The following is a 19,229-nucleotide window of genomic DNA, read 5'->3' on the forward strand; positions in this document are numbered from 1 at the left end:
GAGTGAGTCAAAGAAAGAAAGAGTGAATGAGTGAGTGAAAGAAAGTGAGTGAGTGAGGGAAAGAAAGGGAGTAAATGAAAGAGTGAGTGAAAGAAAGAAAAAAAACAAACTCAGGGAGATCTTGAGTGTTCTCGAAGCTATCTCTCAAATACAAACAAACCCAGCCTTGGAATAAAGTTCTCAAAGGCAAGGACCTGAAGAACACGTGCGGAGACTGCGATGGAGCATTTTCCTTCTGTTAAGAGACTTCTGAAAGGGAGTTAAAATGTCACTGAAACTCGAAACTTCAAATGCAGCTACAATTGTATTATATCTGCGACAAACACATGTTGTGAAGCTCCCACTGCACCCTCACGACACCCATTTTTCTCTTATCACACATTTCTGGTTTAGACTGGTTTTGAAAACACTGTTCTCTGAGGGAGCACAACAGAAGTGAGCCCTGTGTGAAGTCCACCTCCACAGTGGCTGCTCCTGGAAGTTATCCTGTGCTTTTAATAACAGTATTTAAATATATGTAGTGTTTTAGGGACAGCGTTCTTAAATCATCTAAGGGTTAAAAACAGTGAAACCCAGAGCAGAAACAAATGCCCCTCTTTCAGAGACGAGAGAGAGACTTTGTTTTCTTCTGATCCAGCTGACTCCTGTCTACACAATGAACAAAGCCGTCGTTCTGTTTTCCCCCGCTGCTGGTCCCGTTCACAAACCAGAAACAACATTCAGGTAAGTTCTTTTATTTGAGTTTAAAGCAGATTTAACCCCTCGTACCGTGGGTTCATATTTGAGGCCTTATCTCCATTACTTTAGTGAAAATGAACTGGAAAATTAGTTGTAGATACTGAATGGTTTCAGTTTTATTAGAAATAATTGATTATTAATGACTGAATGATAAGCTTAGGGTTGAAGGGGTTAAACCATATGTTTTAAAGTACACTAATCATTCATTCATTGTCTGTAACCCTTATCCAGTTCAGGGCAGCGGTGGGTCACTGGAATCACTGGGCGCAAGGCAGGAACACACCCTCACAGGGAGAACACACCACAGTCTTCACAGAGAGTCACCCAGAGGAAACCCACACAGACACAGGGAGAACACACCACACTCCTCACAAACAGTCACCCAGAGGAAACCCACGCAGACACAGGGAGAACACACCACACTCCTCACAGACAGTCATCCAGAGGAAACCCACGCAGACACAGGGAGAACACACCACACTCCTCACAGACAGTCACCCGGAGGAAACCCACGCAGACACAGGGAGAACACACCACACTCCTCACAGACAGTCATCCAGAGGAAACCCACGCAGACACAGAGAGAACACACCACACTCCTCACAGACAGTCACCCGGAGGAAACCCACACAGACACAGAGAGAACACACCACACTCCTCACAGACAGTCACCCGGAGGAAACCCACGCAGACACAGAGACAACACACCACACTCCTCACAGACAGTCACCCGGAGGAAACCCACGCAGACACAGAGACAACACACCACACTCCTCACAGACAGTCACCCGGAGGAAACCCACGCAGACACAAGGAGAACACACCACACTCCTCACAGACAGTCACCCGGAGGAAACCCACGCAGACACAGGGAGAACACCCCACACTCCTCACAGACAGTCACCCGGAGGAAACCCACGCAGACACAGGGAGAACACCTGGAGCGGGACTGAAACACACAACTGTCCCTCCTCTCAGCTCCACTGACCAAACAGGAACATTTTGCAGTTCTACAGTTACAGACTAGTAATGCCTGTTGCTCTGCATACTTTTTTTGCCCCCGTTCAACCTGTTCTTCAATAATCAGAACCCCACACAGAGCAGGTAGGATTTGGCTGGTGGATATTTCTCAGTGCTGCAGTGACACTGACGTGATGGTGGTGTCAGTGTGTGCTGGGTTAGCACAAGTGGATCAGACAAAGCAGTACTGCTGGAGTTTGTAAACCAGTCATTATCTCTGCTGGTAAATGAAATCCGCTTGGTGGTGGTCCTGTGGGTATCCTCACTGTTGAAGAACAGGGTGAAAGGGGCCAAACCATGTACGTAGAGTGAGAAATACACTACAGTCTGTAATTAAAGAACTACAGAGTGCTCCTGTAAGGTCAGAGAGCGTGGACAGTGACTGCAGAATAAAAGCGGTCACAATGTTACGGCTGTTCGGTGTATAGCTATTTAATAAACTGTAACGAGAAAGTTTCAAATATTTATGACTTAATATCTCATAACTATAAAACCCTATCTAACTATAAGCTGTTATTATAAATTACTAAATGTCTGCATTTTTCCCAGTTACAGAAACAAGCAGTGCATATGTTTAATCATTAGCTCATTATTCATTCTGATGTCTGCAGGATGGTCTCCAGGCCCAGCAGCTCTGCCCACTTTTGAAGCCCTGCCCCCTTCACCTTTAACTGTCCGCCACTGCCCAGCCCGGCGTGGACGCTCTGTTGCTTTCCCACCAGCTCTGGATCTGTCCGTTGTCTAGTAAGCTGTCATTTTTAAACTTTTATCTTAAAGCCGTTGTTCTCTCCCGCTATTCAGAGGGCATCTGACTGATGTAAGCAGCCTTTTCACTTTGCATTGGCCTTACTGCACTCAAGGTTAGTACAGCAGGGGTCAGTGGAAGGCATTTTTCAGCGCACGAGTGAACTAACAGATCAATCAGAGCGTTTTCCATCTAACAGCCCTTCTGGATGTTCACCTACTTTTCCTGCATGTTCCCTTTACAAAAACCCACAGGCCTCAGTGCAGTTTGTCTTCGGAACTGTTCCAAGCCCCTGCTGCTCTACCGTACTGAAGCCTCTAACAATTCAGAGTGTAAAATCCCAAACTGGAATGCTCTGGTGTGATGCTCGGAACACAATTGAGAGGAGAGAAATAGCCCGGTTAAAAATAGCGAGGCCTGCTGGAGTGTAAATGTTCCAGATCACATTGAGCTGGAAACTTCTGCCCCTCTCGCTCCACTGAAGATGTTGGGGGAAACTCGAGCACTTTCCAATCAGATTTTAAAATGTAAGACTGCTGGATTGAATACTGTGTTATTAATAATAGAGTAACGTGCTGGCAGTTTTTGCCTGAAAATCTAACCGTGACACGCCCCTTCTTTAATGTCCAGATAAAGGTTTTGTTGATGTTACTAACATATATCATCAGGTTAAAGGTTTGTAAAGTTTATCAGAAGTATTTAAAAATGTCACAAAAAAAAAGCTGTGTGAACTTTGCTGGCAATAGAACATCACCAGACCTTTGTCACAGCATGTCTAGCTTCCTATGGGACTTAAAATGGTTGACATTTATTGTTGTAGTATAAGTCCAAAGCTGTAGTAAGTCTGTTCTGCAGTTTCCCACATTTTCTTACGCTGTGACAAATGCTAAAACAAAAGCTGTGTATTTGTTCATGTGAAAAAAGTCAAGCTTTCACTAAAAATATCCATTATTTTTTAAATGTATTTAACTAATCACTCTGTGTTTTTATTGGATGAAACTTAATGTTTCACTAACGGCATCAGAAAAAGAAAAGAAAACATGACATAGCGTCTAATGCTAATGCTAACGCTAATGCTATTTCTAATGCTAACACATTGTTATGGTTCAATTCATTATTTATATTCACAGATCCGCTGTAATATTAAAATGACAACGTTTGTACACTTATTGTCCATGTTGTCAGCTCTGCTGTCATTATAGGTGCCCTTGGTACTCCTACAAATGGGCTGTAGTCCCTCTGATGCTCTGCATACTTTGGTGCTTTAGTCAGGATCACAAGAGAGTTTTTAAACCCCTCAGTGTCTGGACTGAGAACAGTCCACCGACCAAAAACATCCAGCCAACAGAGTCCTGTGTCACTGATGAAGGACTAGAGGACGAGCGACACACACTGTGCAGTGACAGATGAGCTACTGTCTCTGACTCTACATCTACAAGGTGGACCAACGAGGGAGGAGTGTCTCACAGAGTGGACAGAGAGTGGACACAGGGTTTAAAAACTCCAGCAGCACTGCTGTGTCTGATCCACTCTACACCAGCACAACACACACTCACACACCACGATGGCACTGAGAATGGTCAAATAATGCCTGCTCTTTCTTTCTTTGAATTTTTGTATTGAAATGCATTCATTTTATGATTTGTGTTGTTGTGCTGTGGCTTGCTGTTGCAGGATGGGGGTCAAAACTGCTTTACCCAGGTGTGAGCTCTACAGTTACTATGTGGTGCTGTCCTTGGCCATGCTCTGGGCTGCCAGCTGGGTTTTTGAAGTGTCCAGCTGTAAGTGTGAATGGACACACACACACACACTCTCACACATACACACTCATATCCTGAGGCGATATTAACCAGTGTTCTCAGGTCAGCACGTCTCTAGTCATTTGTAAGGCAGCTATCTGAACTGAAGTGCCTACAGTAGTGCTCACATACGTTTACACTGTAAGCACTAATCAGCATTAGATTTTTTTATTTTATTTAAGATTAAGCTGAATCTCAGTCTAAATTCTATTCAGATTCTGTACTAAAGCTCTTTTAATCACGGACACCCCCCTGTGAGGGACCTGCTCTATGGAGCGTGAAGCTAATCTGACATCTCAAGGGAGGTCCAATTCATAAAACAAATTGACTTATTGCTAATTTAATCAATTAAGCAAGGCTTGTATGGACACGGTTATTTATTTCTCTGACTGTGCAGGAGGGATATGGAGCTGTGTATTGTCTGAGGGAAAGGGCAGAGGGCAGGGCCAGCTGCTGTGAGCTATGTCGACAATGCCGAAGGGATCATGTGTCCGTATTAATACTCTAGAGACAGGAAGAAAAATAGGATGGGGTTGTTTGTTTTTTAGGCCCCAAACCTCCAGCGTGGATCTGATTTAGAAGACTGGATACCACCAGGATGATTGAGTCTCTTACTATAATTAACAGCGAAGCTATTCAACTGTAGTTATACAATAAAACATTTGAAAAAGATTTGTAAATCGTATTTTTATAACATGGCACAGGGACACACAGCTCGAGGGGCTTGGGGTCGTGGGTGAGCGTATGAAACACGGGTGCTCAGGTGTGAGTGTGTGAAACTGTCCACAGTTTTGAGTGTGTCAGTTACTGGGTGAGTGTGTGAAACACTAAACATTTGATTTACCTTGGTCCTCAGTGGGCGGCAAGGTGGCGCATCAGGTAATGTCACAGTCACACAGCTCCAGGGGTTCAATTCCCGCTCTGGGTGACTGTCTGTGAGGAGTGTGGTGTGTTCTCCCTGTGTCTGCGTGGGTTTCCTCCGGGTGACTGTCTGTGAGGAGTGTGGTGTGTTCTCTCTGTGTCTGCGTGGGTTTCCTCCGGGTGACTGTCTGTGAGGAGTGTGGTGTGTTCTCCCTGTGTCTGCGTGGGTTTCCTCTGGGTGCTCCGGTTTCCTCCCACAGTCCAAAAACACACGTTGGTTGGTGGATTGGAGACTCAAAAGTGTCCTTTGGTGTGAGTGTCTGTGGCCCTGTGAAGGACTGGCGCCCCCTCCAGGGTGTGTTCCCACCTTGCGCCCAATGATTCCAGGTAGGTTCTGGACCCACTGCGACCCTGAACTGGATAAGGGTTACAGATAATGAATGAATGAATGAATGAATGAATGATCCTCAGTGTTGGTTATAAACTGCACTGCTTTAATGACAAATCTTTGCTATTTCCTATGAAGCAAACGCAAACCGGAAATCCTTCAAGTCCAGTGTCCAGCCAGGATGGTATTATTTTGGCAGGAAAATGGTGAGATCCAATCACAAAGCCCTTTCCTGTCTAAAACATACCGAACTAAGTAGCACAATGGCTGAAAGTCAATCATCTGTTTCCACTCCTCCAGGACACGGCTGATTTGGAGTGGATGATGTGGTTCTGCACGTTCCGTGAGCACATAGTCTTTGCGATGTCTGGACATGTCATATTCGCCAAGATCTGCTCCATGCTGGCTCCACAGGTGAGAACAGTTCGTATTAATAACCAGCATCACGGCAGCAGTAATTAAGGATGTATTCAAAACCTGCATTAACCATTAGTAGCACTGCAGCAGTATTAAGACTTATATTCAAAAGCTTGCGAATGATGGTAGAATAAGAGTCTGTGGGGTGAAGAGAGTGCAGAGGTAACTGCATCCAAACAGGGCACGGAAACTCAGAACCAAGTGACCTAGGGCAACAGGAAATGAACACGACAAAGGTGACAACTCGCTGAAGACGGAGGCACAGAAAGTGTGAACAGTTTAGAAGCGCCTCAGCGTAAACTGTAAACGGGGGTCAGAAGTGCAGAAAGCAGACGTTTGGTAAGAAATAGAGGGACTAAAGTGTGATACAGTAAAACAACACCTGGTTCAAACCAGTTCTGCCTCTGCACAACTCAGAACAGGATGGGGTTTATTGATATAATCTAGCGTATGTGACATATTCTTCACACTTTGTCTCTTGAACTCCAAGTGAGTGAACATCGTTCCCAGAGAGCTTTTATTTGTGGTAAACCTTTGATGTTCTGGGCCCTTATTCCGAACCTAAACGAACCTAAATATGCTGAGACTATTTATAATCCATGGTAAGATTTACGAGGACATATGAAATGTTGTGACTTGGTGTTAAGCTGCTAGTGAGCAATGAGGGAGAAGAGCACACTGCTGTGAAAACAGACAGTCGAGATACAACAAAGTGTTTTTAATATTCAAACTCTTAGCATTTAAGCTATTAAAACATTTATAAATGTAGGGGGACACCTGCAGAGATGACAATCTAATTTGCTTATACTCCTCTCCTCTCAGTACCGCTCGCTGGTTTTCATGGTCTACGGTCTTCTGGCTGTGCTGACCAGTATGGGCTGGACGTACGTCAGTCTTATCCTGTCCCACTGTGTGCTGCTCTACAGCATCTCACTGGTTAAACTCCGATGGCTGTGCTTCACTGCTGGACTCACTACACTGGCCATGTTTAAAATGGAGCCATTCGTCTCTTGGCAGGTAAACAAACAAAGAAGAGTGAGGAGATACTGACCCAGGAGTAATGTGTTTCACAGACGTATTGCTTAAAAGTATGCTACTTGTGTGTGTATTCAGTTTTTTTATTTTTATTGTACTGTTAGTACATACTGAACATACTTAAGTACACTATCATTTACAGATAGCCTCCTCCCTCTGTGGGAGTCTGGCCCAAGGACTGGAATCTTACCCAATTTCACTATGCCATCCCTCCCCACCTCTGGTTTACAGAAATATAACTGTGTGCCCTTTAGGCCGGTATTGTGACCGGTTCTTTCGAGCTCCGTCCTCTTCTGTTCTACGGCGGCTGTGGCTTCACCATCATGCGCTGTATGAGCTTTGCTCTGGAGAACTGTGAGAGAAAAGAGGGAAACTACAGCATCCTGGAGCTGCTTAAGTACAACTTCTACCTCCCCTTCTTCTACTTCGGACCCATCATGACTTTTGATCAATTTTACATCCAGGTATTTGCTGATGAAATTCACTGCATGACGTTTTCACAGCAGTTTGACGATAGGGTAATTGTTAAGCAACTTAAGTAAGGCGCTTTCTACTTGGAAAAGGACCAATATGATGTTTCTCCACAAGAGGGCGCTGTGGGTAATTTATTAACTCGAGTGTATTCCTGTAGAACAGCGTTTTTACACCAATCCTCGTTATTTAACAACATAAATCATACCCACAGGCCCAAGTTTCCCTTTCAACCACAACATGTCCGAGCCCTGACACAGAGATACTTGCTATAATATAAATATTTGATAAAACCATCAGTATGTGAGTGTTTCTGTTTCAAATGCTGTCCATTAGCCACTAGGCTGCTAACTTGCTAATGACAAAACACAGGGTTTCATGGAGTATTCATGCAAATTACACGTCATATTTTAAAGTAAGGGCTGTGTGCTGTGTGTGGGGTCCTCTGCAGGCCAATAAACCCGACCTGAGCAGGAAAGAGAGGGAGATGTGGAACATTTCAGTTCAGGCCCTGTTGAACCTGGGGGTTATCATCATCGTGGCTGTGGTCTTCCACTTCATGTACATTCTGACCATTCCCAGTGACCCGAAGCTGCTCAAACACCTCTCAGACTGGACAATTGGTGTGTGGTCTTTTAGATATAGATACTAACATATAACTCCTGTGATAAATATTATTGTTACTAATGTATAATACTTATGACAGATATTTAATTATTATAAATCTATTATATAAATCTTTTATACATATTTAACCCGTTTAACGTCCTCATATCTCTGCTCCAGCTGGTTTGGCGTACATGAATGTGGTGTATGACTGGGTGAAGGCCGCTGTGATGTTTGGGGTCATAAACACAGTTTCTCGACTGGACCATCTGGACCCCCCTAAACCCCCCAAATGCATCACGATGCTCTATGTCTTCTCTGAGACGTGAGTATGCTCTTCTGTTCCTTTCTTAATTCCTTTAAAGCTTTTGGTGGATGGAGCTATTAATGGAAAGCCTTGCCGCTCTTTTTAAAGGCACTTTGACAGAGGAATCAATGACTGGCTTTGCAAGTAAGTTCCATTCATTTATTTTTCATCTCTGAAGAGTCATAGTGTTTACACGTGCGTGTACATCTTACTGAGGAATATCTCTGCAGGTATGTCTATAACTACCTTGGTGGAAAACACGAGAACGTACTAGACGAGCTGATAGCCTCGCTCTGCACCTTCGGGGTCACGGTTCTGTGGCTGGGGCCCAGATGGGTCGTCCTCATATGGGCTTTTCTCTGCTGCTTCGGCCTGAACTTTGAGCTGTGGATGGGCAAGTTTTTCAAGATGGAGCCCTTTATTTCCATTGAGGTGAGATATAGAGCTGGAAGTAGAAGGATGTACTACATAAATGACCATGCAAACTGTGTAATATCTCTCATACAGCAATCAGCCAAAAGATTAAAACCTCTGACAGGTTCCCATGACCCTGCTGCTAGTCCACTACTCGTCCTTCTTTGGACCATTTTTTTTATTAGGTACTAACCACTGCACACTGGAAACCCCTTAAATAAACCTGCCATTTTGGAGATGCTCTGCTCTGACCAAAACATTATGACCATCACAGTTTTGCCCGTGTCATAGTGGCTCAGCGCCTTACTCTCACACATTTCTCCTGCTTTCATCAGAGTGTTTATCACAGATATCAGTGTAATAATGTATTTTATTCACTCCACTGGTCAGTAATTTAGTCTAGGGTTTGATCAATAAACACCATTTGTAGATACAGATACATACAGATCTCAAAAATCCTTATTCTTTCTGCCCCTAGATGGCAATGTCTGAATCAATGTCCCGCAGAATTAGAGCCGTGTTCAACACGTTCAACTTCTGGAGCATAGTCCTGTTCAATGTCCTGGCCCTCAGCAGTCTGGACTTTGCGAAGCTTGTTGCCAAAAGACTGCTGCTGAAAGGTAAGGAGTGTGTCCTGTTTGCACAGTCAGTGTAGAAACCAAATATCACATTGTACACCCTGACTCTAAAACTGAATATAAATGGAGTGATTAGATTAATCTGCCTTTAATGCGAGGCCTTTATCTGTGAGCTAATCTCTCCCTCTCCTGATACAGGTTTCCCTCTGTCCACGATCACGGTGATGTTTGTGACTTACTGTTTGGTGCAGATCATTAAAGAGAGAGAAAGAAAGCAGGCGCTGATCGATGATCCAGATCCCGTACCCCCTCCTGTCCCTGTCCCTGTCCCCCCACCCACCAGCGCCACTTCTGCATTCTCCACCACAGCCCCCTCTGCCCCCCAGGACCCCAACAAGGAAAAGGCAGAGTAGAAAGATATTTCCTGGAAGTTAGTTCTCGACGGATTATTTATAGATTTGTAGTCAGTCCTCGTTTACCAGAAAACACAAGTGACTTCATTATTTCACGCGTGTGAGGTTTTAAATTGATCAGTAATTAACTAATAGAGAAACTCAACAGATTTCATATGATGTCAGTCAACCTTAATGACCATAGTCTTTATTGTTTAGATTTACACAGTAAAAGTACTTGTGTACAATTATTTGGACTCTGTGTTCGTTGCCTCTCACTGTGCGTTAACACTAAGGGGGAAATAAAAGAGTGAAAAAAGTCTTGTCTGTGGGTGTTATCTGGCTGTTTTTTCATCACTATTTGAATTACCATCTTCTTAAAATGCTGAATATTGGAGGAGAAATATTTAATCAGAGAGAGATGGATTTTTTGAGCCTAAATTTTAAGGAAAATTTAACGAATGAAATGCACATGAAATCAGAGCAGTTTCATGTCAAAAAATGCAGAAAAGTTTAAAAAGTCGGGCGGCACGGTGGGTGTCGCAGTCACACAGCTCCAGGGACCTGGAGGTTGTGGGTTCGATTCCCGCTCCGGGTGACTGTCTGTGAGGAGTGTGGTGTGTTCTCTCTGTGTCTGCGTGGGTTTCCTCCGGGTGACTGTCTGTGAGGAGTGTGGTGTGTTCTCTCTGTGTCTGCGTGGGTTTCCTCCGGGTGACTGTCTTTGAGGAGTGTGGTATGTTCTCCCTGTGTCTGCGTGGGTTCCCTCCGGGTGACTGTGAGGAGTGTGGTGTGTTCTCCCTGTGTCTGCGTGGGTTTCCTCCAGGTGACTGTCTGTGAGGAGTGTGGTGTGTTCTCCCTGTGTCTGCGTGGGTTTCCTCCGGGTGACTGTCTGTGAGGAGTGTGGTGTGTTCTCCCTGTGTCTGCATGAGTTTCCTACGGGTGACTGTCTTTGAGGAGTGTGGTGCGTTCTCCCTGTGTCCGCGTGGGTTTCCTCCGGGTGACTTGACTGTGAGGAGTTGGTGTGTTCTCTCTGTGTCTGCGTGGGTTTCCTCCGGGTGACTTGACTGTGAGGAGTTGGTGTGTTCTCTCTGTGTCTGCGTGGGTTTCCTCCGGGTGACTGTCTTTGAGGAGTGTGGTATGTTCTCCCTGTGTCTGCGTGGGTTTCCTCCGGGTGACTGTGAGGAGTGTGGTGTGTTCTCCCTGTGTCTGCATGGGTTTCCTCCAGGTGACTGTCTTTGAGGAGTGTGGTGTGTTCTCCCTGTGTCCGCGTGGGTTTCCTCCGGGTGACTTGACTGTGAGGAGTTGGTGTGTTCTCTCTGTGTCTGCGTGGGTTTCCTCCGGGTGACTGTGAGGAGTGTGGTGTGTTCTCCCTGTGTCTGCATGGGTTTCCTCCAGGTGACTGTCTTTGAGGAGTGTGGTGTGTTCTCCCTGTGTCCGCGTGGGTTTCCTCCGGGTGACTTGACTGTGAGGAGTTGGTGTGTTCTCTCTGTGTCTGCGTGGGTTTCCTCCGGGTGACTGTCTTTGAGGAGTGTGGTGTGTTCTCCCTGTGTCTGCGTGGGTTCCCTCCGGGTGACTGTCTGTGAGGAGTGTGGTGTGTTCTCCCTGTGTCTGCGTGGGTTTCCTCCAGGTGACTGTCTGTGAGGAGTGTGGTGTGTTCTCCCTGTGTCTGTGTTGGTTTCCTCCAGGTGACTGTCTGTGAGGAGTGTGGTGTGTTCTCCCTGTGTCTGCGTGGGTTTCCTCCAGGTGACTGTCTGTGAGGAGTGTGGTGTGTTCTCCCTGTGTCTGCGTGGGTTTCCTCCGGGTGACTGTGAGGAGTTTGGTGTGTTCTCCCTGTGTCTGCATGGGTTTCCTCCGGGTGACTGTGAGGAGTGTGGTGTGTTCTCCCTGTGTCTGCGTGGGTTTCCTCCGGGTGACTGTCTTTGAGGAGTGTGGTATGTTCTCCCTGTGTCTGCGTGGGTTTCCTCCAGGTGACTGTCTGTGAGGAGTGTGGTGTGTTCTCCCTGTGTCTGTGTTGGTTTCCTCCAGGTGACTGTCTGTGAGGAGTGTGGTGTGTTCTCCCTGTGTCTGCGTGGGTTTCCTCCGGGTGACTTGACTGTGAGGAGTTGGTGTGTTCTCTCTGTGTCTGCGTGGGTTTCCTCCGGGTGACTGTGAGGAGTGTGGTGTGTTCTCCCTGTGTCTGCATGGGTTTCCTCCAGGTGACTGTCTTTGAGGAGTGTGGTGTGTTCTCCCTGTGTCCGCGTGGGTTTCCTCCGGGTGACTTGACTGTGAGGAGTTGGTGTGTTCTCTCTGTGTCTGCGTGGGTTTCCTCCGGGTGACTGTCTTTGAGGAGTGTGGTGTGTTCTCCCTGTGTCTGCGTGGGTTCCCTCCGGGTGACTGTCTGTGAGGAGTGTGGTGTGTTCTCCCTGTGTCTGCGTGGGTTTCCTCCAGGTGACTGTCTGTGAGGAGTGTGGTGTGTTCTCCCTGTGTCTGTGTTGGTTTCCTCCAGGTGACTGTCTGTGAGGAGTGTGGTGTGTTCTCCCTGTGTCTGCGTGGGTTTCCTCCAGGTGACTGTCTGTGAGGAGTGTGGTGTGTTCTCCCTGTGTCTGCGTGGGTTTCCTCCGGGTGACTGTGAGGAGTTTGGTGTGTTCTCCCTGTGTCTGCATGGGTTTCCTCCGGGTGACTGTGAGGAGTGTGGTGTGTTCTCCCTGTGTCTGCGTGGGTTTCCTCCGGGTGACTGTCTTTGAGGAGTGTGGTATGTTCTCCCTGTGTCTGCGTGGGTTTCCTCCAGGTGACTGTCTGTGAGGAGTGTGGTGTGTTCTCCCTGTGTCTGTGTTGGTTTCCTCCAGGTGACTGTCTGTGAGGAGTGTGGTGTGTTCTCCCTGTGTCTGCGTGGGTTTCCTCCAGGTGACTGTCTGTGAGGAGTGTGGTGTGTTCTCCCTGTGTCTGCGTGGGTTTCCTCCGGGTGACTGTCTGTGAGGAGTGTGGTGTGTTCTCTCTGTGTCTGCGTGGGTTTCCTCCGGGTGACTGTCTTTGAGGAGTGTGGTGTGTTCTCTCTGTGTCTGCGTGGGTTTCCTCCGGGTGACTGTCTGTGAGGAGTGTGGTGTGTTCTCTCTGTGTCTGCGTGGGTTTCCTCCGGGTGACTGTCTTTGAGGAGTGTGGTATGTTCTCCCTGTGTCTGCGTGGGTTCCCTCCGGGTGACTGTGAGGAGTGTGGTGTGTTCTCCCTGTGTCTGCGTGGGTTTCCTCCAGGTGACTGTCTGTGAGGAGTGTGGTGTGTTCTCCCTGTGTCTGCGTGGGTTTCCTCCGGGTGACTGTCTGTGAGGAGTGTGGTGTGTTCTCCCTGTGTCTGCATGAGTTTCCTACGGGTGACTGTCTTTGAGGAGTGTGGTGCGTTCTCCCTGTGTCCGCGTGGGTTTCCTCCGGGTGACTTGACTGTGAGGAGTTGGTGTGTTCTCTCTGTGTCTGCGTGGGTTTCCTCCGGGTGACTTGACTGTGAGGAGTTGGTGTGTTCTCTCTGTGTCTGCGTGGGTTTCCTCCGGGTGACTGTCTTTGAGGAGTGTGGTATGTTCTCCCTGTGTCTGCGTGGGTTTCCTCCGGGTGACTGTGAGGAGTGTGGTGTGTTCTCCCTGTGTCTGCATGGGTTTCCTCCAGGTGACTGTCTTTGAGGAGTGTGGTGTGTTCTCCCTGTGTCCGCGTGGGTTTCCTCCGGGTGACTTGACTGTGAGGAGTTGGTGTGTTCTCTCTGTGTCTGCGTGGGTTTCCTCCGGGTGACTGTCTTTGAGGAGTGTGGTGTGTTCTCTCTGTGTCTGCGTGGGTTTCCTCCGGGTGACTGTCTTTGAGGAGTGTGGTATGTTCTCCCTGTGTCTGCGTGGGTTTCCTCCGGGTGACTGTGAGGAGTGTGGTGTGTTCTCCCTGTGTCTGCATGGGTTTCCTCCAGGTGACTGTCTTTGAGGAGTGTGGTGTGTTCTCCCTGTGTCCGCGTGGGTTTCCTCCGGGTGACTTGACTGTGAGGAGTTGGTGTGTTCTCTCTGTGTCTGCGTGGGTTTCCTCCGGGTGACTGTCTTTGAGGAGTGTGGTGTGTTCTCCCTGTGTCTGCGTGGGTTCCCTCCGGGTGACTGTCTGTGAGGAGTGTGGTGTGTTCTCCCTGTGTCTGCGTGGGTTTCCTCCAGGTGACTGTCTGTGAGGAGTGTGGTGTGTTCTCCCTGTGTCTGTGTTGGTTTCCTCCAGGTGACTGTCTGTGAGGAGTGTGGTGTGTTCTCCCTGTGTCTGCGTGGGTTTCCTCCAGGTGACTGTCTGTGAGGAGTGTGGTGTGTTCTCCCTGTGTCTGCGTGGGTTTCCTCCGGGTGACTGTGAGGAGTTTGGTGTGTTCTCCCTGTGTCTGCATGGGTTTCCTCCGGGTGACTGTGAGGAGTGTGGTGTGTTCTCCCTGTGTCTGCGTGGGTTTCCTCCGGGTGACTGTCTTTGAGGAGTGTGGTATGTTCTCCCTGTGTCTGCGTGGGTTTCCTCCAGGTGACTGTCTGTGAGGAGTGTGGTGTGTTCTCCCTGTGTCTGTGTTGGTTTCCTCCAGGTGACTGTCTGTGAGGAGTGTGGTGTGTTCTCCCTGTGTCTGCGTGGGTTTCCTCCAGGTGACTGTCTGTGAGGAGTGTGGTGTGTTCTCCCTGTGTCTGCGTGGGTTTCCTCCGGGTGACTGTGAGGAGTGTGGTGTGTTCTCCCTGTGTCTGCGTGGGTTTCCTCCGGGTGACTGTGAGGAGTGTGGTGTGTTCTCCCTGTGTCTGCATGGGTTTCCTCCGGGTGATTGTCTTTGAGGAGTGTGGTGTGTTCTCCCTGTGTCCGCGTGGGTTTCCTCCGGGTGACTTGACTGTGAGGAGTTGGTGTGTTCTCTCTGTGTCTGCGTGGGTTTCCTCCGGGTGACTGTCTTTGAGGAGTGTGGTATGTTCTCCCTGTGTCTGCGTGGGTTCCCTCCAGGTGACTGTCTGTGAGGAGTGTGGTGTGTTCACCCTGTGTCTGCGTGGGTTTCCTCCAGGTGACTGTGTGTGAGGAGTGTGGTGTGTTCTCCCTGTGTCTGCGTGGGTTTCCTCCGGGTGACTGTGAGGAGTGTGGTGTGTTCTCCCTGTGTCTGCGTGGGTTTCCTCCGGGTGACTGTCTGTGAGGAGTGTGGTGTGTTCTCCCTGTGTCTGCGTGGGTTTCCTCCGGGTGACTGTCTGTGAGGAGTGTGGTGTGTTCTCCCTGTGTCTGCGTGGGTTTCCTCCGGGTGCTCCAGTTTCCTCCCACAGTCCAAAAACACACGTTGGTTGGTGGATTGGCAACTCAAAAGTGTCCGCAGGTGTGTGTGAGTGTGTGTGTGTTGCCCTGTGAAGGACTGGCACCCCCTCCAGGGTGTATTCCCGCCTTGCGTCTAATGATTCCAGGTAGGCTCTGGACCCACCGCGACCCTGAACTGGATAAGGGTTACAGATGAATGAATGAATGAATGAATGTGAAAAGTCAGAATTGTTCACGGTGGTGGTGATAGGAACCAGGAGGTAATCAGTGTTAATCACTTCAGCTGTCAGTGGGTTTAAATTTGTGGCTGATTACTTATAAAACATGACACATAGATGTTCATTGGTGGTTCTGATAGTACGTAAAAATGGCTGTATGTTGTACACACCACTGTCATCTGTTTTTCTCAGAGCTTATGAGGTTGAACCCTTTTTGCCTCTGTCACACTGCAGCTCATACAAACTCATAAAGGCATAAATATCAATGATGTTGATGTGATGTCCTGCTCTAAGCTGTGGAGTATTTCTGCACTCTTACATAATCACAGAGTCTCTCAGTTCATGCTGGACACCTGCTCTGGGAAAAAAATAAAAATCAGTTTGTATTTACTGTGGTAAGTCAGTCGAAGTAAAAAGACTTTGGGACTTTGGTGTTACATTGTATTCTGTTTTATTTGGTTCCTCGTGTAAATGTATTAAATCTAAAATTTAAATTTCCCAGTGACTTTTAGTAGGTTGGCAGTAGGCATCTCCCTTAATAAACACTGACCTCACCAATAGGCCCTGGGTCCTTATGACTCAGGGGCAGAAGCTGCAGCCTCATAGAGGGGCAGTGTGTCAGCTGTTGCACTGGATGGGGGTTATATTTCACATGTACAAGCAAAGGCCTGACCTATAAATAGCCTGTCCAGTTGGAGTTCAGCTGAAGTGTCAGGACAGCTGAGGAAGTCTGCTAATCCACAGGGTAGGGTTGAACGTGCCCAGCCTGGGACTGGACACTGTCGGAGGGATAGTTAGGACAAACACTAGTCCAAAGGACTGGCCCAAAGTTCCGCTGAGACAGTCTAAGACTGAGGATCAAACATGGCTCTGCCTATAGATCCCATGGAGGAGCCTCGGATGTACCAGCAAACGTTGCTGCAGGATGGCCTCTGCGACCTGCTGGACAACGACACCATGGTGGACTGTGTGCTGAAGATTAAGGACAAGGAGTTCCCCTGCCACAGGCTGGTACTGGCTGCCTGCAGCTCCTACTTCCGTGCTTTCTTCCAGTCTGGAGTTGAAGAGAGCAAGCAAAGGGAAATCGTACTGGAAGACGTTGAGCCTGGTGTGATGGGCATGATCCTCAAGTACCTCTACACCTCCAGCATCAACGTGACTGAGCAGAACGTCCAAGACATCTTCGCCCTGGCCAACATGCTCCAGATCCCATCCATTTTCACCGTCTGTGTATCTTTCTTGCAAAAGCGCTTGAGCTTGAGCAACTGCCTGGCGATCTTCCGCCTGGGCCTGATGCTCGATTGCCCAAGATTGGCTATATCCGCCAGGAACTTTGCTTGCGAACGCTTCCAGCTGATTTCCAAAGATGAGGAGTTCCTAAAGTTGAACCCCAGTGAGCTGGCGGCCATCTTGGCCTCGGACACCCTAAACGTGGAGACGGAGCAGGATGTTTTTGAGTCCTTGATCATGTGGGTCGGCCATGATTGTGACAAGAGGCTGGATGAGATTCCAGGTCTGGTGGACTGTGTGCGCTTCCGGCTGATCCCTCAGGAATACTTCTCCAAGAAGGTTGAGCACCATGAATGGCTGCGTTCCAACCCAGAAATCGCCAAGAAGTTGCAGCTGGTCAAAGATGCCTACGTTGGGAAGCTTCCGGAAGTCCAGAAGAGCAAGAAAAGTGAGAAAAAGGATAAGGATGAAGGGAAGAAAGAGCAAGGAGAAGAAGAGGAAGAAGGGCAGGAAGATCTGCTTCCTGGAGTCCTGAACGATAACCTGAGGTTTGGTATGTTCCTCAGAGACTTGATTTTCATGATAACGGACACAGGCTCTGTGGCTTATGACCCTGCAGCAAACGACTGCTACGTGGCATCACTTTCCACCCAGATTCCAAAAAATCACTGCAGCCTGGTCACCAAGGAGAACCAGGTCTTTGTGGCTGGAGGACTTTTCTTCAATGAAAACAGCAAAGAGGAACAGCTGAGCTCATACTTCTTGCAGGTATAAAATCCAATCTATTTCATGTCAAGCTTTGGATAAGATCTGATTTATCAAAACCACAGTAAACCACTAACTGAGATGTAAACAAAGTACTTCAGAGTGGTATGGTGTGTGAACTATGAATTCAGACATTCTTTAATGGCCAAATTAGCCAAATTCTCCATTCCATATTTGTTTTTTTAGTTTTGGTACCCGCTTATCCAGTGCAGGGTCGTGGTAATTGACTTCCATATTAATATATAAATACAGTTCACGAGGATCTAGACCTACTTCTCATTTTTTAACTCCTCACAGTTTGACCCTGCAAGTTCAGACTGGCTGGGCATGCCCCCTATGCCCTCCCCTCGCTTCCTGTTCAGCATGGGCGAAGCAGAGACCTCCATCTTTGTGATTGGCGGCAAAGAGATGAAGGAAGGAGAGAGCACTTTGGATTCTGTCCTGGTTTATGATAGACAGTGAGTTCCTCAAAGTCATAATGGGATTCATTTTCCATGTTGGGAATAATCAGTAAGCAGGAAATTACAGGCATGAAGAACAACAAATATACCTTTGTCTTTATTCTGTTATCTTTTACTCTGGTCTTAGCATTAGACCGTGGCTGTATTTCTTTCTCCTGCTGCTTCTTTTCTTTGCAAGTGTTCTTCATTTCCTTTTCTAACCAGAAGTAACCTGAAACAGCATTACCACGTTATCACATACATTCTTTCACCCTGATCTAGATCTTTCAAATGGACGGAGTCTGACCCCGTTCCCTATCCAGTGTATGGCCATGGGACAGCGTCTCACAACGGAATTGTGTATGTAATCGGAGGAAAAGGGGACAGCAAGTGAGTTTAACCCAAAGTCCTATGTTTTAGAAGATCATAACTTTATAAAATTCTAAAACAAACTCTGCTTTTTTTACAGACAGTGTTTAAATAGAGTTTGTGCCTACGACATTAAGAAAGGTGAATGGAAGGACGTAGCTCCTCTGAAGACTGCCCGCTCTCTGTTTGGCATAACTGTCCACAAAGGAAAGATCTACGTTGCTGCAGGAGTTACTGAGGCTGGTCTGACTGGAAGTGTGGAGGTCTATGACATTGCAGCAAACAAGTCAGTGCCTACAGTCGGTATAACAATAACAATGAGAAATTACTTAGTTGTGTCCGTTGATTATACCTCAGTAACAAAGCTATCTGCTGATTATATTTATTTTAAAAAATCACTGGTGAAAAATGGGCAAATGATTTTTTGCAGGTGGTCTGAGTTTGTGGAGTTCCCTCAGGAGAGGAGCTCCCTCAGTTTGATCACAGTGGGAAATAACATCTATGCTGTAGGGGGCTTTGCAATGCTTCCTGGTGAAGACAATGAAGACTTGACGCCCAAAGAGATGACTGATATCTGGAGGTAAGTGATGACAAGGTGTAGAGTAAAACACTTTTGGAATTCTCTATTCATTATCTGAGTGATGCCCATGTTCATGTTCTCGTTATGGTCTGATCACAGTAGAGGCTGAGAGTTTAAATGACCTTTTGTACTATCGTGTAAATGATCGAAGAACTCACTGTTTCTCCTCAGGTTTGATGAAGCGGAGAGGAAGTGGAACGGCATTCTCAGAGAAATTCGCTATGCATCCGGCGCCACAATGCTAGGAGTCCGCCTCAACACTCTGAGACTCACAAAACTGTGACGAAAGACTGGAGCAGTCCACCAAAACCAGCAGCGCGAGTCTTTCAGCACCATAAAAACCAAGATTTTTGAGCATCCATTCTGAACATATTCATGGAAAAATCTGCATCATTTGGTTCCTATTCTGAGTAGCTTCCAATAGTTAAAACAGTCCAGCTCAAGCTAAATTTATAGGCGATTTTTTACCTTTTAAGCTTTTCCTGGTAAATTCTATACATTATGTAAGTCTTCCCCTGGCACACAGTGCTTCCAAGATACAATTGTGAAGAATATCACATGCCCCCCCCAAATTATATGAAGCCAGACTCTGCTAGTGCGCCACTGCCAGTGCAAC

The 19,229-nt window shown here is 47.3% G+C and overlaps 2 protein-coding genes across 2 annotated transcripts; both read left to right on the forward strand.

Moving 5' to 3' along the window:
• Window positions 1-596: 596 nt before the first annotated feature.
• hhatlb (hedgehog acyltransferase like, b) lies at window positions 597-10,065 on the forward strand. Its single transcript, XM_066685405.1, has 13 exons — window positions 597-723; window positions 2,370-2,502; window positions 4,178-4,284; window positions 5,690-5,757; window positions 5,852-5,965; window positions 6,791-6,985; window positions 7,258-7,467; window positions 7,926-8,097; window positions 8,261-8,405; window positions 8,496-8,531; window positions 8,618-8,819; window positions 9,280-9,421; window positions 9,578-10,065. The coding sequence occupies exons 3-13, from the start codon at window positions 4,179-4,181 to the stop codon at window positions 9,790-9,792; spliced, it is 1,605 nt and encodes a 534-aa protein (XP_066541502.1). The 5' UTR covers window positions 597-723; window positions 2,370-2,502; window position 4,178; the 3' UTR covers window positions 9,793-10,065.
• A 6,028-nt stretch (window positions 10,066-16,093) lies between these two features.
• On the forward strand, window positions 16,094-18,896 carry klhl40b (kelch-like family member 40b). The gene is made up of 6 exons (XM_066679765.1): window positions 16,094-17,227; window positions 17,522-17,682; window positions 17,947-18,054; window positions 18,134-18,319; window positions 18,464-18,613; window positions 18,785-18,896. The coding sequence occupies exons 1-6, from the start codon at window positions 16,094-16,096 to the stop codon at window positions 18,894-18,896; spliced, it is 1,851 nt and encodes a 616-aa protein (XP_066535862.1).
• The last annotated feature ends 333 nt before the right edge of the window (window positions 18,897-19,229 follow it).

Source organism: Hoplias malabaricus, chromosome 1 (assembly GCF_029633855.1).
Source record: "Hoplias malabaricus isolate fHopMal1 chromosome 1, fHopMal1.hap1, whole genome shotgun sequence".
NCBI lineage: Eukaryota > Metazoa > Chordata > Actinopteri > Characiformes > Erythrinidae > Hoplias > Hoplias malabaricus.